Below are 25593 nucleotides of genomic sequence, written 5' to 3'. Positions count from 1 at the left end.
TTTTTGTTTTTCTTCTTCTTTCTTCTTTTTCTTTCTTTTTAACTCAACTTATTGTTTCAATGCTCCCTTATGACAAGAACTCCCCCAAACTTAAACCATTCTCCTCAACCTAACAAATAGCTTCATCTCAACTCAAGGTAAGGAGGTTAATGATTTTTCAATAAGCTTAATGTTTCAGGAATGAGAAAGTTTTCTTCAGGTTCAAAGGTTATGCATTGGCTTTTTAGGCTCAAAATGTAGATGAGGTAGAAGAACAAGATGGCCTTGATCATTTATAACATGCAAGCAACTAGTTCAAATAGAGAAACTCATGCAAAATCAACTGTGATTCCAAAGTAATAGCATTCAACAATAAACTCTGAGGCACAACATCTCACAGGTTTACTCAGGGTTCCAAAATTTGATAAACACCATGCCAAGAATATCAATCACAATTAAAAACAAGCATCTATCTCAACAGATACAAGCAACCATAATCTCTGTTCAACAAGCTCAACCGCATAATCTCAATCAGATTTTCAAAACAATTCTCATGGATAAAGAGCAAGCACAACATCTTTGTATTCAATTCAAGCATATCAAATGATTCACTAAAATCACCAGACCAATTGCACAAGAACTATCCACAAGGCAAGTCAAAAAGAAATAAACAAACAAAAGCTAAAAGCAGAAAAAACTTGAAATTAAAACGAAAAACCAATCAAAATGGACTCTTTGCAGCTCCAGTAGTGTAAGACACTAGCTTCACTTTCATCTGAAACATCTTCCTCCAACAGTAGCTTATACTCCGCAACTGCTCCACCTCCCCCATCAGTAGGGGCCTGGCCCCCAGGCCATGCTACACGAGCATCATTTTCTTCAAGTCACAAGGTGCTCAGCTCACACTTGGCTCAAAGATTGATTAATCGTGGCTTTGAAACCTGTAATTCCTAAGGAAGATCTTATCCTGTAACAAGAAAGCTCAAAGCAAAATTAGTATCTCATAATCAACAACCGAAGAGAAGAATCCATAAAACATACTAAAAGAAATATGAAAAATAAAGCAATGAAACTAGACAATGAAAGTCAAAACAAACAAAGACAAAAGTACATGAATGTGCAACACCAGTATTCGGGGCACCAAATCAGATTTTAGCAGTGGGTACCCCAATCTTTAGCCTAAACCCCGCCCAGATGATTTAGTTTTAACTTTAGCGAACTCTTCCAGTGAGCACCTTAATTTCAATGCACTAACACACAAACCAAGCTCACAAAAACATAAAACACCTAATCAAACCACAAAAACAACATTACAACTCAAAAATCACAAACATGCAGAAAAATATACAAACATGCATAACACAAATCACTAATTGAAATTGAAACACATACAAGCACATGATACTAAAACAACACAAACACAAGTAAAAAGGGTAAGAAAATTAGGTTGCCTCCCAAAAGCGCTTGTTTAGCGTCAGTAGCTTGACGGATTACATAATGAATTGCAGATGTTGTTGTTGGTGTGCTCCGCTCACCAACTCTTGAATCACTTTCTAACCACCAATTCATCTTCATTTTAGCCCTTCCACTACCTTGACATCTTCAAATACTCAATCCTCTTCATCACAGGGTGGTGGTGAGTAGTCTTTCTCTTTTTCTTCTCCCTTTCTTCATCTTTCTTGGCAATTGGAGCATCTGCAAGGGAGAAAGAATTTGGGGCAGCTTGTGATGCTCAACATAGTTGTCTCCTTGTGTCCTATAATTCCTTCAATCTCAGGGTCATCATGATGCTTTTGAGGCTGCAGTCCTCCTTGTATGAACATCTCCCTGCATACACTTAGACACAACTAGGCTAAAGCCACAAATTAGCCCAAACAAAAGTGAAAATATATTTACAACAAAAGAGTTAGTTCTATATACAACAACAAGTCTAAACAAGTTAGAAACCTCACAAAAATCTAGTATTGACACGAGTCCCCGGCAACGGCGCCAAAAACTTGTTAGGCGATTATTTCGGCAAGTGTACCGAATCGCTTCAAGTAATATAAAATGGTAAGTCCAAGTATCGTTTTCCCAAGAGACTCGTAATACTAAAGAATTGTGCGATTAATAACTCATCCAGACTCAAGAACATAACATCAATTTACAAAACAGGTGCAGAAATATAAATTCATACATAATTACAAATTTGGACTCTGGTAAAGAAAACACTGAGATATGGAAAAAGGTCCGAAATGAAATGGATCGGTTTTGCTCAGATTAGATTTCACCACTTTCACTCTTGTGCATAAAAAGTTTCATCTCCTCTCTATTAATTACTAATGTCAATCCACTAAAACACTTTACCCCTAATCTCTTAGGTGAAAAAGTCTAGGTTTTCCTTATCAAATCCCAATGTCTCGGATAATCTAACAGGTGAAACCGCATTAAGAACTAGGATCTTAAGACAACAAGCGATCATCTTCCATCTCTAGAACCAATAATCACTAGGACTCCTATTTCAGTTCTGGGTCCATCTTACGTCTCCATAACCCATGAAACCCAAAATTAGTCCATGACATGAACGTCTCCATCACATGCATGCTTTAATCTCGGAAATAAAAATACTAGAAATTAACAGAGCAAGCATACATATAATCAAATCATTCTTCAAATACACAAGAATTCAGTAATTACATCAATTCTTAACAAAATGAAACTGGTTCTCCATTTCCATGGAAGAACCTCAAGCTTACAAACATGGTGGATGGGAGAAGAAGAAGACCCAAGGAGGAGAAAAGAGATGCTTCCACATGCCCCAAGCGGCCTCCATGAGCTCCTGCAGTGAAGTCGCGCCTCCACACCTTCGTCCTTGAGCTCTGGGAGGGTTTCCCCCCTCCAAAAACTACCTTCTCTGCCTCTGGTTCGCGTTCTTAAAGAGATAAGTCGTAAGTGATTTTTCGCTGGGCGAACAGGGTCGGGTCGCTGGGCGACTGGTGCAAGCTCGCTGGGCGAGCATCATTTTTCGCTGGGCGCGCGCTAGCTGGGCGAGCATATTCCACTCGCTGGGCGAGTCAAACAGTAAAGTCAACGCGTGAACAGTAAAGTCAACGGATGAATAGTGCCGGTCAACGTGTGAATAGTGATTCTTTATTTTCTTCTCCAATCCTTATTTATCTGCAAAATAAACACACAAAAACACTCAAACTGATACAAAATCAACAATATATACATATTATACAACTTTTCATGAGATTTTACTCCATAATGCATCAAAGGAGATTAAAATAAGTGCTTAGGATATGCAATTCTTGGCACTTATCACACCCCCAAACTTGAACTTTTTCATGTCCTCATGAAAAGCAAGAGATAACTTAGCCTAAAGAACAATTCAACTGCAATGGTCTAGCAACTCAAGATACAATTTTAATCAAAATAAACAAAATCAATCATGCTTGCTCAACTTATACATCATATTCAAGAGATAATACAGTCTTAGCAAGCTTCACTTCAACCATGGTGCTAATGATTCAAAATCACAAGATAGATGCAATTTATAGATCAACAAAAATGACAAGATGTTTTCATTGAATGCATGGAACCAATCCTCACCAAGGAAAGTGTTTCACTCAAGCACATTGGTGTATAAGGATGTTTGTCATACTCTCAACTATCACAGTGTTACACAAATCAACTTTGCATTTCATTTCAACAATATCAAACACATTCACAAGCAAGTTACATCACAAGGACTTTTTGAGGCTTGTATTGTGGCTGGGCTCAGAAGAAAATTTGGTTTTTCTGGACAACAAAGTACCTTAAGCTGAGAGACCAAACAATTTAATTCATGATATACATAGTCTCTCTTTTGCTCCAAAATTGAATAAACCACTTCTCAACCTATTTCCCAACTCTTTTTCATTGAATTCAAGTTTTTGTTTTTCTTCTTCTTTCTTCTTTTTCTTTCTTTTTAACTCAACTTATTGTTTCAATGCTCCCTTATGACAAGAACTCCCCCAAACTTAAACCATTCTCCTCAACCTAACAAATAGCTTCATCTCAACTCAAGGTAAGGAGGTTAATGATTTTTCAATAAGCTTAATGTTTCAGGAATGAGAAAGTTTTCTTCAGGTTCAAAGGTTATGCATTGGCTTTTTAGGCTCAAAATGTAGATGAGGTAGAAGAACAAGATGGCCTTGATCATTTATAACATGCAAGCAACTAGTTCAAATAGAGAAACTCATGCAAAATCAACTGTGATTCCAAAGTAATAGCATTCAACAATAAACTCTGAGGCACAACATCTCACAGGTTTACTCAGGGTTCCAAAATTTGATAAACACCATGCCAAGAATATCAATCACAATTAAAAACAAGCATCTATCTCAACAGATACAAGCAACCATAATCTCTGTTCAACAAGCTCAACCGCATAATCTCAATCAGATTTTCAAAACAATTCTCATGGATAAAGAGCAAGCACAACATCTTTGTATTCAATTCAAGCATATCAAATGATTCACTAAAATCACCAGACCAATTGCACAAGAACTATCCACAAGGCAAGTCAAAAAGAAATAAACAAACAAAAGCTAAAAGCAGAAAAAACTTGAAATTAAAACGAAAAACCAATCAAAATGGACTCTTTGCAGCTCCAGTAGTGTAAGACACTAGCTTCACTTTCATCTGAAACATCTTCCTCCAACAGTAGCTTATACTCCGCAACTGCTCCACCTCCCCCATCAGTAGGGGCCTGGCCCCCAGGCCATGCTACACGAGCATCATTTTCTTCAAGTCACAAGGTGCTCAGCTCACACTTGGCTCAAAGATTGATTAATCGTGGCTTTGAAACCTGTAATTCCTAAGGAAGATCTTATCCTGTAACAAGAAAGCTCAAAGCAAAATTAGTATCTCATAATCAACAACCGAAGAGAAGAATCCATAAAACATACTAAAAGAAATATGAAAAATAAAGCAATGAAACTAGACAATGAAAGTCAAAACAAACAAAGACAAAAGTACATGAATGTGCAACACCAGTATTCGGGGCACCAAATCAGATTTTAGCAGTGGGTACCCCAATCTTTAGCCTAAACCCCGCCCAGATGATTTAGTTTTAACTTTAGCGAACTCTTCCAGTGAGCACCTTAATTTCAATGCACTAACACACAAACCAAGCTCACAAAAACATAAAACACCTAATCAAACCACAAAAACAACATTACAACTCAAAAATCACAAACATGCAGAAAAATATACAAACATGCATAACACAAATCACTAATTGAAATTGAAACACATACAAGCACATGATACTAAAACAACACAAACACAAGTAAAAAGGGTAAGAAAATTAGGTTGCCTCCCAAAAGCGCTTGTTTAGCGTCAGTAGCTTGACGGATTACATAATGAATTGCAGATGTTGTTGTTGGTGTGCTCCGCTCACCAACTCTTGAATCACTTTCTAACCACCAATTCATCTTCATTTTAGCCCTTCCACTACCTTGACATCTTCAAATACTCAATCCTCTTCATCACAGGGTGGTGGTGAGTAGTCTTTCTCTTTTTCTTCTCCCTTTCTTCATCTTTCTTGGCAATTGGAGCATCTGCAAGGGAGAAAGAATTTGGGGCAGCTTGTGATGCTCAACATAGTTGTCTCCTTGTGTCCTATAATTCCTTCAATCTCAGGGTCATCATGATGCTTTTGAGGCTGCAGTCCTCCTTGTATGAACATCTCCCTGCATACACTTAGACACAACTAGGCTAAAGCCACAAATTAGCCCAAACAAAAGTGAAAATATATTTACAACAAAAGAGTTAGTTCTATATACAACAACAAGTCTAAACAAGTTAGAAACCTCACAAAAATCTAGTATTGACACGAGTCCCCGGCAACGGCGCCAAAAACTTGTTAGGCGATTATTTCGGCAAGTGTACCGAATCGCTTCAAGTAATATAAAATGGTAAGTCCAAGTATCGTTTTCCCAAGAGACTCGTAATACTAAAGAATTGTGCGATTAATAACTCATCCAGACTCAAGAACATAACATCAATTTACAAAACAGGTGCAGAAATATAAATTCATACATAATTACAAATTTGGACTCTGGTAAAGAAAACACTGAGATATGGAAAAAGGTCCGAAATGAAATGGATCGGTTTTGCTCAGATTAGATTTCACCACTTTCACTCTTGTGCATAAAAAGTTTCATCTCCTCTCTATTAATTACTAATGTCAATCCACTAAAACACTTTACCCCTAATCTCTTAGGTGAAAAAGTCTAGGTTTTCCTTATCAAATCCCAATGTCTCGGATAATCTAACAGGTGAAACCGCATTAAGAACTAGGATCTTAAGACAACAAGCGATCATCTTCCATCTCTAGAACCAATAATCACTAGGACTCCTATTTCAGTTCTGGGTCCATCTTACGTCTCCATAACCCATGAAACCCAAAATTAGTCCATGACATGAACGTCTCCATCACATGCATGCTTTAATCTCGGAAATAAAAATACTAGTGGAAAAGTGAACCCAGAGAATCATTTACCACTAATTCAGCGCCCTGACCGGACAAAGGGACTCCATCCTTTTACTGCAGCAGTCATGAGGGAGATGATTCTAGAGAACAAGATGTTACCATCAATGGATAAATACAATGGGACATCTGACCCCGAGAAACATCTACGCTCTTTTGTAGATGCAATGGCAGTGTACTTGTCGGATGACATGGTATGATGTCAGGTCTTTTCCTTGTCGTTGAAGGGGGAGGCTTTAGACTGGTTCCACTCCCTGGAACCCCGAACGATTGATGGGTTTGAAACCCTGCGGGAGGTGTTCAGCCAGCAGCTTGCGTCCAGCAGAGCTGAAGATTTGACGTATCTAGAATTGGTGAAGATGAATAAGAGGAAAGAAGAAACGTTGAGGACTTCATGGATCGCTTCAATAAAATGGTGCGTCAGGTTAGAGACGTGGGACCGAAATATATCTTCAGAAGTTTGACCATCGCACTTAAGCCAGGCCCGTTTGCTGACAGCCTTTATGCCGAACCACCACAGACGATGTGGGAACTGCAGAACAGGGCAGCTCGGTTCACTCGGGTGGAAGAGATGAGGGCTTTCCAGAAGAGTCAAAAGGAGGCAGTGATGCAGTCTGCAAGTCATAAGTCCAATCGGAAGGAGAAACGAGAGATGACAGGATTAGAGGGGAGGTAAGGAGGTCGGTACGAACAACAAAAGGGGCAAAAGTTTAGCAATTATACACTGCTAGGGGTACCACGTACCAAGATATTCGAAGAGGCGATGCAAACCGAACAACGTCCTCCAAAGCCGCAGAAAAGCGATCCGAACGGTGATAAAGAACAGTATTGCAGGTATCACAAGGTTGCTGGTCAAATCACGGAAGAGTTCCACACTCTGAAGGAAAAATCGAGGAGTTAGTAAGGTCGGGACAGCTGAAAAAATATGTACGAAGTGATACCCGAAGAAAGTCGCCCGGGAGAGATCGTCACACTAACAAGAAGGATGCTCGCCGGAGCAGGAGTAGGAGTGCGGAAAGGCCTCTTAAGGGCCACATTAATACTATTTCAGGAGGCTTTGCGAGGGGAGGTTGTACCTCTTCGACAAGAAAGAGACATTTGAGGGGGTTGAGGTGTGTGAATAACATAGAAGTATCAAGGCGGTCAGTGCCGAGCATCACTTTTTCTGATAGTGATTTTCATGCTCTAGACCCTGAACAGGACGATCCAATGGTAATAACGGCAATCGTGGCCTGATACAGTATAAGCAAAGTGCTCATTGACCAAGGTAGCTCGGTCAATATACTTTATTGGAAAACTTTTGAAAGAATGGATCTGTCGGAGGATTTGATAATTCCTTACAAGGAGTAGACCGTGGGATTTTTTGGAGAATGGGTGGACACTAGAGGATACGTGGACTTACGAACACGTTTAGTAACAGCAGGGGGGCTAAGGAAATAAGAGTAAGATTTCTGCTGGTAGAGGCAAATACGTCATATAACGTGCTGATCGGGAGACCATGTTTGAATGCTTTTGGAGCAATTGTTTCAACACCTCATTTAGCAATGAAGTACCCTTCTACGGATGGTACCATTTGCACGGTAAGAGCCGATCAAAAGATGACTAGGGAGTGCTACGTGGCGGGTTTGAGGGTGCAACCGCTCGTCCATAAATGTGGAGTAAAGGGAAATGATGTTGTGTTAGCAGACCTGGACCCTAGTGTAACACCCGTTACGGAGTGCCACTAGAAAATAACAACTCGAAAATTTTCCGCCAATTTTTTTTTTTAAATTAACGTCGCGGAACTAAACTATCATACGTCTAAGTATCTTACAACATAAGGTTAAAACCTTACAAATATCAAATTCATTATTCAAAGACATAAAATTACTTTTAAACATGATAAGTCCCCTATAGTATTTCCCATAACTCTCGTCGTACTACTTCATCTCTGCCTCATCTGCAACGCCATCTACTCCCGTACAAGTACGATCATCGTAGGTAGAAACCACAACCACAACATTTCAGGGTGAGTAACGAAGAACCTAACATAGCATATAATTTCAATATCAAAATATAACAACTTAGATTTTCCTAGTCACAACCTTACATTACAACGCAATATTCAACTCATAACTCAGATCATCACCACTCAGACTATCAAAGTCACAATATTAATACCTCAGATCATCACCACTCAGACTATCAAGTCACAACATCACAATACATCACAGTATTAAACTCACGACTCAATCGTTTACTCAAGCTTCTGTTGTTTCCTTGAATTTTGTCGTACCAAACCTGTTTCTCAAAACAGGGTGATTCGAGCCGTCTTCCATTGCAACTTCAGACCTATCTCCCCGACTCCTCAAGGAATTACGAGTAAAAACTTCGGTTAGGCGCACCCACCAAGCACTATACTCACACAAGCCGAAGTCATTGGGCAAGACATCCAACCCTCTCTAGTCCCCGCACACGAGGAAAGGGTGACACTCGAATCTCAGTCTCCGCAGAGACTCAACACACTATCGTATCGCAATACGAACACCATTGATTCGATAAAAATTCTAAGGAAATGACAGAACGCTTGCTCTCACAATTTTACCATCACCATCATATATAAAGTCAACTAAATTCATTGACTAACAAATAATTAAATAACTTAATTTAATTATTTATCCTACTGCTGCACCCCTCTAAAATTACTAATTTCACACTTCCATCAAGTAGAACAACATTTCTAGTGCACCCCCACTTTTTAATTAATACATACATCAAAGAAAAACATAATTCTAATATACCCTTTTTTTTTCTCTAAACACACTCCTCTCATTCTCATAATTCATTCTTTTCTCTTCCAACAATGGAAGAGAATTCTATATACCCTCTTACCCACACTCTTGGCCAAAGAGTGTACATAAGTGCTCCCAACGAGTAAAATTGAATGTTGTCCACACTGAGCTTTGCTTGTTATTTTACTCATAAATCTTTGTGCATAACTCCAAATGAGTTGATTTTTTTTATTGGAAACTAGACTCAAATATCTTTCTTTGGACATAAAACTCGAATTTTTTGGACTCTGCAGTAAAATCATTAAAAATCGGAAAATTTAATCACGCTCTAGTATGCTCAGCTTTGATCATTACTCTATCTACCGAACTCCAATTGAGTTGATTCTTGCTTTGTTGGAAACTAGACTCAAATATATTTCTTTGGACATAAAACTAGAAATTTTTAGACTACAGGGCTAGCTGCAGCAAAATTATTAAAAATCGGAAAACTTAATCATACTCTGGTATGCTCAGCTTTCACCTTTGATGTTTGTTTTTCTCATTGCTCTCTTTACCGAACTCCAATTGAGTTGATTCTTACTTTGTTGGAAACTAGACTCAAATATCTTTCTTTGGACATAAAACTAGAAATTTTTAGACTACAGGGCTAGCTGCAGCAAAATTATTAAAAATCGGAAAACTTAATCATACTCTGGTATGCTCAGCTTTCACCTTTGATGTTTGTTTTTCTCATTGCTCTCTTTACCGAACTCCAATTGAGTTGATTCTTACTTTGTTGGAAACTAGACTCAAATATCTTTCTTTGGACACAAAACTCGAAATTTGTGGACAACAGGGCTAGCTGCAGTAAAATTATTATAAATAGGAAAATTTAATCACGCTCTGGTATGCTCAGCTTTGACCTTTGATGACTGTTTTGCTCATTACTCTCTCTACCAAACTCCAATTGAGTTGATTCTTGCTTTGTTAGGAACTAGACTCAATTATCTTTAATTTGACTACTCATACCACTATTTTAGACTTCGGGAAGAGTCTTAAATAAATCTTGGAAAATTCACAAAAGTTCATTTTTAGCTTCTGCGTGTTATACCCAAAAACTCATAAAACTTACAACCAAAAAGAAATGTACATACCTCAACATGTTAAATTTAACCCTAACACACAAGAAAGAAACATGCAACAACATTATATTGTTACCTTCTACACATCATACACTATGTTATATCCCAAGTTAAACCCCTTACCTCAATTCCAAGCTAGCTTCCAAAGGCTCTTAGGTTTCTTTCCTCACTAGACAAAAAAGCTTCCACTCCTCTTGATCTCCTACAAGTGATGTCTAAAAACTCCATGGCTAGGGTGGCTCTTCCTTTCTCTCAACAACTTGGTTGCTCTCCAAAATCTCTTCTCCACTCTCCAAGCTTTAACCTCCCCCAAGGTCACTTACAAGCCTCCTAAGTCTAGAAAACATGTACCCACCCAAGCAAAGTGGAAACCAATATGTGTCCACCCAAGCAAAGTGGATCAATATGTGCCCACTCAAGCAAAGTGGAAAACAATATGTGCTCATCCAAGCAAAGTGGAGCAATATGTGCCCACCCAAGCAAAGTGGAACAAGGCTTTGGAAGCCACTTCCACTCTCATCATAACACTTCAATTTCCACTCTGGTATGCTCAACTTTGACCTTTGATGACTATTTTGCTCATTACTCTCTCTACCGAACTCCAATTGAGTTGATTCTTGATTTGTTGGAAACTAGACTCAAATATCTTTCTTTGGACACAAAAATCGTAATTTGTGAACTACAGGGCTAGCTGTAGTAAAATTATTAAAATTGGAAGTTTAACCATGCTCTGGTCTGCTTTGCTTTGACCTTTGATGACTATTTTGCTCATTACTCTCTCTACCGAACTCCAATTGAGTTGATTCTTGATTTTTTGGAAACTAGACTCAAATATATTTCTTTGGACACAAAAATAGTAATTTTGGAACTACAGGGCTAGCTGAAGTAAAATTATTAAAATAGGAAGTTTAACCACGCTCTGGTCTGCTTTGCTTTGACCTTTGATGACTATTGTGCTCATTACTCTCTGTACCGAACTACTCAATTGAGTTGGTTCCTTATTTTATGGAAACTAGACTCAAATATCTTTAATTTGACTACTCATACGACTATTTTGGACTTCGGGAAGGGTCTCAAATAAATCTCAACATTGTTTTTCATCATAATTTATTATATAATACCACAAAATAAAATACTTAAGGTAAGAAATCATTTTATTTATACGGATCTTACACCTAGGATGGGCATTGAAGAAAGGATGGAGCCACAAGAGGGGATGAGACCTTTTAGTCTTGGAAAGTTGGAGGGCCAGAATACCTCGGTGGGAACTGGGCTAACAGCTGAATAAGTTAATACTGTTGGTCTTTTATTGAAAAAGAACCGTGATCTTTTTGCATGGACAGCGTCCGACATGCTTGGAATACACCCCAACATTATGACCCACAAACTAGCAATCTTTAAAGAGCCACGCTCGGTAGCACAGAAGAAGAGAAGGATGGGGAAGAAAAGCGTAAGGCGGTGGACGTGGAGGTCAAAAAGTTGTTGGATGCTCGGTTTATTAGGGAAGTTAAGTATACCACTTGGTTGGCCAATGTTGTGATGGTGAAGAAGGCCAATGGAAAATGACGTATGTGCACTGATTACACAGACTTGAATAAAGCTTGTCCAAAAGATTCCTACCCACTACCTAGTATCGATGGCTTGGTAGATGGAGCCTCGGGGTATGCCATACTTAGCTTCCTTGACACTTATTCAGGATACAACCAGATTCCAATGTATCATCCTGATTGTGAAAAGACTGCTTTTATTACCGAGAAATCCAGTTATTGTTATGATGTCATGCCTTTCGGGCTGAAGAATGCAGGAGCGACATATCAGAGGTTGATGGATAAGATTTTCCACCAGCAAATAGGGAGATGCATGGAAGTTTATGTCAATGATTTAGTGGTGCGGAGTCGGTCGAGAGAGGAGCACATCAGCGACTTAGCCGAGGTATTTGGGAAAATTAGGAAATACGGCATCAGGCTAAATCCAGCAAAATGCACTTTTTGTGTGCCTACGGGAAAATTCCTAGGTTTCATGTTAACTGCTCGAGACATCGAGGCCAATCCCGATAAATGTAAGGCCATTCTGGAAATGCAGAGCCCTCAAAACTTGAAAGAAGTGCAATGTTTGGTGGGACGTCTGACTGCCTTGTCAAGGTTCATCCCAAGGCTGGCCGAGCGAGTCAAACCAATCATTACCACAATGAGAAAGAACTCGTCGTCCAAGTGGGATGCGAGCTGTGAAGAAACTTTCATAGAGGCGAAGAGAAGTTTGGTTAGCCCACCCGTAATGGGAAGTACAGACGATGGGAATGATTTACAACTTTACCTTGCAGTGACCGAAAATACAGTAAGCGCGACCCTAAAGCAGGAAGCACCAGACTTCAAACTCATTTACTTCGTGAGCAGGGTGCTTAAGGACCCATAGGTGCGGTACAAACAAATCAAGAAGGTTGCTCTTGCGTTACTGACGGCGTCGCGTCGTCTACGGCCTTATTTCCAGAGCCATCAAGTCATAGTGCGAACCGATCATCCTATTGCGAAAATACTGAGAAAACCCGACTTAGCTGGTCGGATTGTCAGGTGGGCGGTAGAATTTTCTGAATTTGGGTGTCGATTTGAACCACGCAGGTCGGTACGGGGCCAACACTTGGCAGAATTCACGTCAGAGTTGCAGTCGGATGAAGATAATGCCTTGCAGCCATGGAAGCTTTTTGTTGATGGATCAGCTAGTGGAAAGGGAGGAGGCGCAGGTGTAGTGTTGGAGGTGCCGAACGGGTTAGCGGTAGAAGAATCGCTCATTTTTCAGTTCAAGGTCAGTAATAATCAGGCAGAATATGAAGCCCTAATTGCCGGACTGGAGTTGGCCCAAGATTTGGGAGCAGAGTGTGTGGAGTGTCGAACGGATTCACAATTAGTGGTTGGTAAGATGAAGGGAGATTTCCAAATCAAGGACGATCAACTCCTTCAATACTTCCACAGAGCAACGATTTTAACACAACAATTCAAAAGTGTAGAAGTATCACACATCCCTAGGGAAGAGAACACAAGGGCAGACATTTTGTCAAAGCTTTCCAGGGACAAAGACAGTGGGCAATTGACCTCAATAGTGAGGCGGATCATGACAAAGCCTACTATAGACTGCATGTCGACGTCTGTAGAACCCGATCGAAAAGATTGGAGGTAGGAGGTGATGATGCGAATAAAGGAGCAGGAGAAGGGACAAGGTATTTTGGCAAAGGATGCTAAGCGTATAGCGCGCTGCGTGTTGATAGAGGAAGAGCTATACAAGAAGGGATTTGTAATGCCCCTACTTAAGTGTATTTCCCAAGAAGAGGCAGAATATCTGCTGAGGGAATTGCATGAAGGAGCGTGTGGCATGCATACTGGAAAGAGGGCGTTGAGAGCCCGTGTGTTGAGAGTATTTTTGGGCCACATTGGAGAGAGACTGCAATGACTTCGTCCGCAATTGTCTCATCTGTCAAAAGCATGGCAACATGCAGAACCTACCGACCATTGAGCTTCATATCCTTACATCCCCATGGTCGTTTGCCCAGTGGGGATTGAATATCGTCGAACCTTTCCCGGTCGGTAGGGCTCAATAGAAGTTCCTATTGGTGGCTGTCGATTATTGCACCAAGTGGGTCGAGGCTGAACCACTCGCTACCATGTCTGCAGCGCAGGTGCAAAAATTCGTGTGGAAAATTGTGTGCCGTTTTGGTTTGCCGAAGGTCATCGTAACGAATAATGAAAGACAAGTCATAGACAGGAAGTTAGCAGAGTTTTACCGAAACTTAGGCGTAAAACATGTAACCAGTTCTATAGAACACCCAAAGACGAACGGTGAAGCGGAGGCAGTGAACAAAATGATATTTAACGAGTCGAAAAGGCATCTGGGAGAGAGTAAAGTTGCATGGGTGGATGATGTTTTGGAGGTGCTATGGGGATACAGGTGCACACCGAAAGGGACAACAGGGGAAACACCTTTCAACTTAACTTACGACATTAATGCGATGTTAGCGGTTGAAGTAGGAGAGCCAACCATAAGGAGAAAGATGGCGGACTTAAGAGTCAACGAGGAAAAGTTAAGAATGAATTGGAAACTCTGCAGGAAAGGCAAGACATAGCAGTTGTCAACGCGGAAGCCCGAAAAAGGTTGGTCGCTCGGTGGTACAACACGAAGGTTAGGTTTTGCCAATTCAAGGAAGGGGATTTGGTTAGGCGAAAAACAGGGCAGGCCAAGAAAAATCATGCTCACGGGAAACTGGCAACAAATTGGGAAGGTCCCTTAAGAGTAAAGGAGAATCTCGACAATGGAGCATACCGATTAGAGTACTTAAATGGCGAATCTATTCCTAATACTTGGAATTCGTCACACCTTAAGTTTTATTTCAGTTAAGCGTCCATGTATCTCCATTCGTTATCAATAATATCAGATTTTGCTGTCCATAATTTTCTTTTGCCAGTTCTAACCTATCTCCGAGAGACTAGTTCACTGGCGTCTTCTAGTGATCCACTCACTAGTGACCCCGGGCGACCACGCGAAGACACTCAACCGTGGTCTTGTAGTGACCAGCTCACTAGCAACCCCAGGCGGCCAAGTGACCAGCTCATTGGCGTCTTCTAGTGATCCACTCACTAGTGACCCCAGCTGGTCACACGAAGACACTCAACCATGGTCTTGTAGTGACCAACTCACTAGCAACCCCGGGCGGCGAAGTGACCAGCTCACTAGCTTATTCTAGTGATCCACTCACTAGCGAACCCGGGCGACCACGCGAAGACACTCGATCGTGGTCTTGTAGTGACCAACTCACTAGCAACCCCAGGCGACCAAGTGACTAGCTCACTGGCGTCTTCTAGTGATCCACTCACTAGTAACCCCCGGCGGCCACGCGAAGACACTCAATCGTGGTCTTGTAGTGACCTGCTCACTAGCAACCCCGGGCGGCCAAGTGACCAGTTCACTGGCGCCTTCTAGTGATCAACTCACTAGTAACCCCGGGAGGCCACGCGAAGACACTCAACCGTGGTCTTGTAGTGACCAACTCACTAGCAACCCCGGGCGACCAAATGACCAGCTCACTGGCATCTTCTGGTGATCCACTCACTAATGACCCCGGGCGGCCACGCGAAGACACTCAAACTTGGTCTTGTAGTGACCAGCTCACTAGTGACCCCGGACAGTCACGCGGAGACACTCAACCATAGTCTTGTATTGACCAGCTCACTAACAACCCCGGGCGGCCATGCGAAGAATTTAGGAGGAGTAACTCATTTGTTATTCACGTGTTCGGGCGAATAAAACGCGGTAAAGTTATAGTGGTATTTAGCGAATACTTAAACATTCGGAGTAAAAGCAAAATGAACAAAGCAGCAGGAAATTTTCACTTCATAAACAAAGGTTCTTACACGAAGTATCAGTCTAAAAAAAGCCAAAAGAGGAAAATGTAAAAACTAAACATTAGCAGGAATAGATTCCCCAACTTCTGCGGGAGTGTCTAGGCAGTGTTCCCTCGGCATTCTGGAGGGAGAGAGCAATCAATTTCCCATCTGTTAAATTTGGAAAGAGAAAATATAGAGATAGAAGTATTATTCCATTGTGTTATCTTTCTATTACACCAAATGTCCTATATAAGGAGCAAGTAGACCAGCACACAATAGTAAAGTCTTACAGTACAATTATACAATACAATATATTTCAACACTCCCCCTCAAGCTGGAGCATATAGATCATATGCACCAAGCTTGGAACATATAAATTGAATCCTAGGTCCCCTTAGAGATTTGGTCATAATGTCTCCGAGTTGTTCATTAGAATTGACAAACTTCGTAACAAGTTCCTTAGTCAACAACTTCTCTCTAATAAAATGACAATCAATTTCTATATGTTTTGTTCTCTCATGAAACACTGGATTGGAGGCAATATGAAGGGCTGCTTGGTTGTCACAGTACAGTTTCAACGACTCATTTCCACAAAATTTCAACTCTTGGAGAAGTTGCTTGATCCACACAAGTTCGCATGTAGTCAAAGACATAGATCGGTATTCAGCTTCAGCACTAGATCTAGCAACAACACTTTGTTTCTTACTTTTCCAAGATATAAGGTTCCCTCCAAGTAGAACACAATATCCTGTAGTAGATCTTCGATCAATTGGAGAACCAGCCCAATCTGCATCACAATATCCTTCAATCTGAGTGCTTCCCTTGTCCTCATACAACAATCCCTGTCCTGGATTTCCTTTTATGTATCTGAGAATTCGAATTACTGCATTCCAATGGTCAACATGTGGATTCTGCATGAATTGACTCACAACTCCCACTGGATAAGAAAGATCAGGTCTTGTTATTGTAAGATATATGAGTTTTCCAACCAGCCTTCTATATCTCTCTGGATCTGAGAAAGGTTCACCTTGATCTCTCATTAGTTTTTGATTTGAGTCCATAGGACTATCAATAGGCTTGCAATTTGTCAAACCTGTTTCCTCTAAAATATCAAGAGCATATTTCCTTTGTGAAATGATGACACCTTCTTTTGACTGTGCCACTTCAATACCAAGGAAGTATTTTAGACGACCGAGATCTTTAGTCTGAAAGTGGTTGAACAAATGATTCTTTAATTGAGTAATTTTAGTGTTGTCATTCCCTGTAATAACAATATCATCAACATACACCATGAGATAAACACATTTGTCAGGAGAAAAATGACCATAAAACACTGAGTGATCCGCCTCACATCGTTTCAACCCAAAATTTTGCACAACCCGACTAAATTTACCAAACCAAGCACGAGGTGATTGTTTCAAGCCATAGAGGGAACGGCGTAATTTACAAACTAACCCAGACTCCCCCTGAACAACAAACCCAGGAGGTTGCTCCATGTATATCTCCTCTTCCAGATCACCATGAAGAAAGGCATTTTTAATGTCCAACTGATAAAGTGGCCAATGACGAATGGCAGCCATAGCAAGTAAAATACGAACGGTACTGGTTTTAGCCACAGGAGAAAAGGTGTCACAATAATCAATGCCATAAACTTGAGTATATCCCTTAGCTACTAGACGAGCTTTTAGACGATCAATTTCACCAGCAGGACCAACCTTAATAGCATAAACCCATCGGCAGCCAACAGGCTTCTTACCAGGGGGAAGAGGATCAAGGTCCCAAGTACCATTGTGGTCAAGTGCTTGCATTTCATCAATCATGGCTTGACTCCATCCAGGATGATCAAGTGCCTCATAAATATTATTAGGAGTCTTAATGGAGGATAAGGAGGAAACAAAAGAGAAATAGGTAGAAGACAAACGATGATAACTCAAAAAATTATAAACAGGATATGGATTACGAGTAGCACGAATACCTTTCCGAAGGGCAATGGGCAAATCATCGTCTGAGTTAGGAGAAGACGAGGAGGATGAAGGATCCATGGTCTGGTGAGCTGATGGAGGAGGAGATGAGTCTAGAGGATCTTTATTGTTTTGAGCTTGAGATTGTCTCCGACGCTGATATGTGAGAATAGGTGGAGGAACAACGTCATTCACATTTTGAGTTGGAGGTGTAGATGCAGGAATAACCAAGGGATCACACGATGGTAGAGAAAACATTTGTTGAACAGATGAACGATCCTCCACAGAGGATGAGAAAAACGGTGTATCCTCAAAGAATGTGACATCAGCCGACATATAATATCTCTTGTTGGAGGGAGAATAACATTTATATCCTTTTTGAAGACGAGAATATCCCAAGAAGACACACTTAATAGCCTTGGCGGATAGCTTATCAAGACCTGGAGAAACATTATGGACAAAACATGTACACCCAAATACACGTGGGGGGATATGATATAAGGCGTCATTTGGAAAAATGACAGAATGAGGAACTTTATTCTCAAGAGAGGAAGAAGGCATCCTATTGATTTGAAAACAGGCAGTAAGGACTGCATCTCCCCAGTGATGTACAGGAATATTAGTATTCAACATCAAGGAGCGTGCATTTTCAATGAGATGTCTATTCTTCCTCTCTGCAACACCATTCTGTTGTGGAGTGTGAGGACATGTTGACTGATGTAAAATTCCTTGGGAAGATAAGAATGAAGAAAACGCTGATGAAAAATATTCCTTAGCATTATCACTACGAAGGATTTTAATTGTCTTCCCAAATTGGTTCTTGATTTCATTAGTAAAGGACACAAATATGGACAAAAGTTCAGATCTCTCTTTCATTAAATAAACCCAAGTACATCGAGAGAATTCATCAATGAAAGTGACAAAATAGTTAAAACCAAAAGAAGTAAACCGACTTGGTTCCCAAATATCAGAGTGAATAGTTGAGAAAGGAGAATTACATAATGTCTCAGACTTTTTAGGATGAGAAGATCTAACATGTTTTCCTAATTGACACGACTCACAATCTAAGACTTGAATGTTCTTGAGACTTGGAACCATCATCTTCAACTTGAATAAACTTGGATGACCCAACCGATCATGCAAAAGTTTTGGGGATGAAGTGGTAAAACAGGAAGCTGGAGAGCTATGTTTCAGAAAATAAAGTCCTTGAGACTCATGTCCTTCTCCAATCAGGCGACCTGTACCATGTTCCTGTATAACAAAGGAATTAGCAGTAAAGGTTACAGAACAATTTAAGGAGCGAGTCAATTGGCTCAAAGAGATTAAATTGTAGGGGCAATGAGGAATATACAAAACAGAATTTAAATTTAGTGAAGGAGATAAGGAAACTCTGCCAATTCCCTGCGATGCAACTTTGGATCCATTGGCAATAGTAATGAAATGAGGGATTTTCTGAGAAGACATGGAAGAAAATGAAGAAATAGTACCAGAGATATGGTCAGAGGCACCTGAGTCAAGGATCCATGGATTGTGACCTTCCACAGATTGAGACATACCGGCAGTTGACGCACTGGACATGGAAGATGATTGGTCAGGATTAGAAGATTTTCCAGATTTATACTTCAAAAATTCTTGATACTCTTCATTCGAAATTTTGGGTTCATCAGATTTCAAAACATGAACACCCTTGTCTGGATATCCATGTAAGGCATAACATTTCTCTCGAGTATGGCCTATCCTCTTACAATATGTGCACTGAGGAGGCATACCACGGCCACCACGTCCTCCTCGGTTGCCTCTGCCTCCTCCTCTTCCTTGTGGTGCTACCATGGCTGATGTTTCAATACCACCAATTGAACTTTCATCTTTAACTAATGAAGGTACCCGAAGAAGTCGAGTAACTAAGCTGTCCATTGATGGAACTTGATCACCAGCCAACATTTGATCACGAACATGACCAAAATCTGAATGTAGACCTCTTAAAATTAAGACCATGTAAAACTTATCAAGCTTCTTGTTTAGGCCTTCTAAAGAATCAGCCACAAAGAAATTCTTCAATTCTTCTACACCAGCACGGGCCGTTCCTATGTAAGTAACCATATCATGATTGTTCTGTTTGAGAGAAGTCACTCTTTGAGTTGCATCAAAGAGGCGTTGTACATCGTTAGCAAAGATATCTTGAGCTTTTCTCCAAAAGGAGGAACACGTTTTGTAAGGTCTTAAAATTTCTAAGACTTCTGGTTCAACAGATTGCCATAGGACAGCACATAGTTGGAAATCAAGTTTCTGCCATTGAGATTTTTCTTCTTCAGGAACGGTGGAAACATCTTGTTCAAGATGGTCATGGTGTCCTTGACCAAGAAACCATAACTCCACAGAAGAAGACCAAGATAGATAGTGTTTCCAACTGAGTTTTGCAGAAGTAATGGTTGGAGTGGCAGAGAGAGACGGTGTTCCAAGACCAGCCATCGTAAAACCAAACCAGAAAAAGAGGAAAACACCTTAACTGAGCAAAGATTGTGGGAAGAAACCCTAAACGGAGCAAACCTCAACGGAACAGAAAATCAGTGACCACAATAGACTCAGGAGACGGAGGCGAACCGACCGGCGGTGGCGCGGTGAAGTTCCGAGACGGGAGAGGCGGCGCGTGAAGCCCACGCGCCCGAGAGAGACCGCACAGAATCGGCGCGTGACGGCGCGTCGAGAAGAATATGCGGCGGCGACCACCGGGGATGGGTCGCGCTCTTCGAGGCGCACCGAACCCCTAACTTCGCCGGAGAAAAGGCTGCGACGGCGGCGGCGAACGGCGGCGGACGGAGCGGCGACGGAAGCGGATGCAACGGCAGTGGGTGGCTGCAAACCCTAACCTGCTCTGGATACCATGTTAAATTTGGAAAGAGAAAATATAGAGATAGAAGTATTATTCCATTGTGTTATCTTTCTATTACACCAAATGTCCTATATAAGGAGCAAGTAGACCAGCACACAACAGTAAAGTCTTACAGTACAATTATACAATACAATATATTTCAACACCATCCACAACCTCTTTCATAATATCCTTGCTCGAACCCCCTGAACCGTTCATTGCAAACTTCATCACCCAAGGCTTTTTGAGATCTGATTTCAACTCTTCATTAACCTTTTGAAGTTGTCGAGTGGTACTCCGAGCTTGGGTCAAAGTTGTGGAAGCCTTCTGTCTCTCCTCCTCGGCCATCTTCTGAAGGTTTTCAACGCGACGGGTCAAGCCTTCATTGGATTTTTTAGCCTTCGCTAAATCCAGTCGAGCGCTTTCAAGTTCTTCAACAAGGATAGACTTAGCAGAGCCGGCTGCATAAGCCAAACATAGGTTGGCTCGAACATTTAACTCGTAAGACAGGTCTACTGCCTCACCAGTTGTCATTCTGTGGAAAAGCTTCTTCTCTTCAGGATTAAGGCGATACTCTAAGTGATCAGCCAAGTGCACGGTTGAATCAAACGGCCCAACTAGCAAGGGACCATCGGGAACTTTCCTCTTTTTCTTCTTGCTCGAGGACACAGACTTATCCTTAACAACCTTTCTTCTTTCCCCATCTTGAGAAGCTTCGTCATTAACTTGAACTGTTGAAGGAGTGATAGATGGGGATGAATAGGGAGTTATTTTGAAAGCAGGATTGACAATCTTTGGAGGTTTGGATGTGTCTGGTCGATCGGGAATAGCAAGTGATCGTCCGGGGCGGGAGGATGTTCCTATGCCAGTTTTCTTTAGCTCTGCTTCTTTCCGAGACATCATTAGTAAGAAAGCCTTGTTTTTCTCCATCTCTCCAAAGATATCTGAAGCATTAGAAAGAACTCATAAGTTACAAACGACAATTATAACGGAGAATTATGAAACCTTACCGAACACTCTGGAACACAGAGCGGGTGAACCCAAGAGCCCGATGAGAGCCCGCGATGAGGTCTTTCGGGGTAGCTGATCTAGTATGCCAACTATTTCCAACTCTTCAGGGGTCATGGAGGACTTCGCTTGAGAAATAACCTTTTTTGGGACGCTCGGTCCAATAAAAGGGAAATTTTGGTTGTCCATTGTCTAGATAAAATTTGGACCGACCTTCTTCTTTTATCGATACCTTGAATTATATGTTCTTGAACTCTTTATATGAAGAATTGAACAGTGTAAACAATTGTTTACCCTTTACAGGAGTCAAAGAAATCCAGGATTTATTTACCTGCGGAATAGCATGGAAGAAATACAAGAATGCAGTGTACCTAGGTGTTAAAGAAAGTGCAGTACAAACAACAACAAAGGCCTGCATGTAGCCCCACCAGTTCGGGTGTAGTTGGGTCGGTGCTACATTCAAAACACGTAATACACTTGATTGAAATTCAATGAAGGGTAAGGGAATACCCAAATCGTGAAACAGAGTACTATAAATATAAAAAAAGTCAGTACTATGCCCCTCCCGCCCGTGGCAAGCACATTCATTTGATCGGCACACCGTTAACAAGATACTACCGGCGTCTCTTGCAGTGGATACGATGCTAACCCTACTAACTAAATACTCTAATGAAGAAGTGGTAGCATAGTAGGGCACGTACAGGCCTACCTCATGGGTGGCCCAGCCATATCCATTGACGGGGGAGGAGGAGCAGAATATGTCCACTCTCTACTAGCGTCGATCTCTAACACCATGTTTGACTCTTCAACTTCCCGGTTACCAGACCCGGTAGAACCCAAGATGGAGGACCCTATGGAGGCAGAGGGCTCCTGGCCATCAGCAGTGTACCCCTGACCTTCGCCGGCGACTTCATCGGATGAGAAGGAAGAAGAGGACATGATTACTTGAGATGAGTTAGCTGGGAAGTTAAGGGGCAAGGAAAACAGAGAGACAAAGGGTTATCGAGGAAGTTAGGTGGTAAGGATAGCGACGAAACAAAGCCATCATGGTGATTCTGATCAGCTTTTATAGCGCAACAAGACGTTTTAGAGAGTTCATCATGGCCATCCGTAATGGAGAAATCAAACGGTCAGGGGCGCAAGGCGCTTCGTATTTCAAACGGCACGAATCCCACTATCACCCGTGCCCCACAATCAACGACCATGACAACCACTTCTGATCCTTTTCGCGCCCTTTCCAAGATTATGTTTCAAACCCTTCACGCTTCCAGAACCGTTCGGGCTTGGGGGGCTTGTGTACTATATGAGGTGGACGATCAATACTAGGCGTTGAGGACGATCCACTAGAGGTAACCAACGCAACAGGGAATAACCGATCTGTAGGGAGTTAATGGCATTAATGTGTATTAAAGGTGAGTAACTCCTATATCGCGCGAAAGGCGTCTATAGCTAATTAATGGGTAATATCAGGCATATTATGCCGGATATAAGGGCGTTAGCGAATGATCAAGCACAAGATGTATTGCATTGAAGGGCATTTAATGACGCCCAATGGGCCGGATAATGATAAAGCCTATAAATACAAAACTAATAACTAGGTACATTTGGTTTTTGTGATTTGATTGAAGACATTGGAGGACACCTTACTAACTTGAGCGTTAGAGTGTTTTTTTGCAGGTCACTCCGCGGTACCGATCGGGGAAGGAGATTTAAGTCACTAATTGTACACAGGAAGAGAGGAAGTACGTGGAGTAGAGACCCCGGATCCGCTTTAAACATAAACACCTTCTAATGATGTTCTTTAAAGTAAAACACAAGTGTATGAGAAACTCTCTAAAGTCCGTTTACAAAATCTGTTTAGAAGTATCTCCTTAAAATAGAGGAACGACTATGATTTTAGAAACATTCAAGGGTTTGGATTCAGCAACAACATCCTAGCTCGAACTGCGGAGGTTTCTTTCTAAGGTAGGTTTCCTCTATGGCTTTCAACCCTTGAGATAACTTCTATGAGAAAAATTCTTTATAGCTTTAGCTCAGGTCCAATATTTGAGGTTTCCATCCAAGGTGAGTTTCTTCATATGGCTTAGGCCTCAAGTTTCACGCTTTAGTCGCACCAAAGTAAGCTTTCCAGAAATTTCTTAGAATTCCTCTATTTTCTTTATTTTCTCCTTTGACTCTCTGTGTTCATCAGAATATGCAAAAGAGGAAAAATTGGAGTGATTTCTACATATTTATCAAAATTAAAATAAGATAAATGTCAAATTAATACAAAAAATTAACTCATATTACACACTTATCAGTCAGCCCAACCTGTTTTTGACGGACCAATGGTGGATTGGGCTAAAACGAATCACATTGGCTCGTCTTACCATTCATATTTTCCATTTTTCTAAAGAAATAGCATGAAGTCATCAAATTTTTCTTCATACTCTTTGTTATTACGTATACGACATGGATTCATCCAACCTTATAACTATATATGTTCAAAATTTTATTGTCATAAATGAAATCTCGTTCTATAAATTGAAGGTAAATAAAGTACATTCACAAAAATACTTTTCATAATTTATTAATAAATCAATTATGTTATCATAAATTTGATCAAAATTTAATTACATTTCGCACTGGTCTTTAAAATATGCAAAATGAAAAAGGACAAAATAATGTATTAGAATCGGTAAGAACAATATTAAATAATTTGAACCAAAAACCCATCAATTTACGATTAAACTTAATTCATATATGTTGAATATAGTAAAAAGTCTATATAGGATTAATCTCTTCTTGTGTTAAATATACACGTAAGGTCCTCTATTTATAATAGAAAAAATATGGCCTAAGCCTAAAATACAAATAAAAAATAAATAACAAACTAACTAATGATAAAATATAAAGATAAGATAAAAATAAAATATCTGACATTCCCCCTTAAGCTGGTTCATGCAAATTGTATGTGCCAAGCTTATTACTAGAAGACTTCCCTCAGCATGGTTGACATCCAGTAGATAAAGAATTCATTGTTGAAAAGCCACCACGACTATAAATTAACTAACAAAAGACATCTTTTCCATGGGAGAAAAAAGTATATATAGACAGGTCAAACACAATGGTGACAGAAAAGAAATCAGAAGAGGCAACAACAAAAAAAGCCATGGATAACGAGAGAGAAACCTTAAAAATCCAGGATTCTCCAATCAATGCACCTAAAAAAAGGAAAAAGAGCAACCTCGATGCTCTAAATAACTTCTTAAGAGGAGATGGGACATGCGACCACGCACGATGAACCTGAAAGAGAAAAAAAAGTGACCTTGACGCTTTGACTCATTGCCTAAGAGGAGACGAGACATGCCATCATGCACAATGGAAAAAGGAAGTAGATCCAATATTTCAAAAGACGTTGAGAAAATAGGAGATATTGTCACGCCAATTATGCTTCAGTTCACTAGAAACCAAAGCCTAATATGGCGCAGTGGCATTTTTGCAATTTTCGCAATAATATAGGCCTCCGTTTTTTCAGAAGTGAAGCAATATAAAGTCTATGGCCTTAGTTGTATGCAGAACCGAGGCCAAAAACCCCTGTAAAATGCTAATAATTCAGTCAGTTGTCTGATGGAAATCTCTATACAAGGTTTTTATCCTCAGTTTCCTGCAAAACCGAGGCCATAACCTCGTGATAGAAATTAGGCAGTTCAAATGGTTAGATATTTTGCAGAGATATTAATTCTATGCAGAGGATTTGGCCTCGGTTCCCCCTCAAAACCAATGCCACAGGCCCCTACCAAACTCTGACATTCCCACATCTGCAGTTTCGTCTTCTTCGCGAGAATGAAATGTTTCCTCCCTGCAATCTCTGTGTGCTCACGACTTCATAGCCATTTTCCATGCATTTTCACCGTTCAAAGTTGGTTTTTCTTGTTGCCCTGGCCATCGTCAATGTTTAGGAAGCATTATCACCAATCAAAATCGTTCCAAATCTCTTTTTGGTTTGGTTTTTGCGA

The 25593-nt window shown here is 40.6% G+C and overlaps 2 protein-coding genes and 1 pseudogene across 2 annotated transcripts; 1 reads left to right on the top strand and 2 right to left on the bottom strand.

The window, feature by feature from the left end:
- The first annotated feature begins 14040 nt into the window (after positions 1-14040).
- On the top strand, positions 14041-14771 carry LOC148197274 (uncharacterized). Its single transcript, XM_088093654.1, has 2 exons — positions 14041-14324; positions 14405-14771. The coding sequence occupies exons 1-2, from the start codon at positions 14041-14043 to the stop codon at positions 14769-14771; spliced, it is 651 nt and encodes a 216-aa protein (XP_087949780.1).
- Positions 14772-16086: 1315 nt separating this feature from the next.
- On the bottom strand, positions 16087-16842 carry LOC148197273 (secreted RxLR effector protein 161 pseudogene; annotated as a pseudogene).
- Positions 16843-18931: 2089 nt separating this feature from the next.
- Positions 18932-20355, bottom strand: LOC148197272 (uncharacterized). The gene is made up of 2 exons (XM_088092587.1): positions 19206-20355; positions 18932-18969 (listed from the first exon to the last, which is right to left on the bottom strand). The coding sequence occupies exons 1-2, from the start codon at positions 20185-20187 to the stop codon at positions 18932-18934; spliced, it is 1020 nt and encodes a 339-aa protein (XP_087948713.1). The 5' UTR covers positions 20188-20355.
- Between the last annotated feature and the right edge of the window lie 5238 nt (positions 20356-25593).

Source organism: Vigna umbellata, chromosome 6 (genome assembly GCF_029865625.1).
Source record: "Vigna umbellata cultivar VRB3 chromosome 6, Vumbellata_1.0, whole genome shotgun sequence".
NCBI lineage: Eukaryota > Viridiplantae > Streptophyta > Magnoliopsida > Fabales > Fabaceae > Vigna > Vigna umbellata.
The sequence above is the reverse complement of the archived record's forward strand: the minus strand, read 5'-3'. Positions and strand labels throughout refer to the sequence as shown.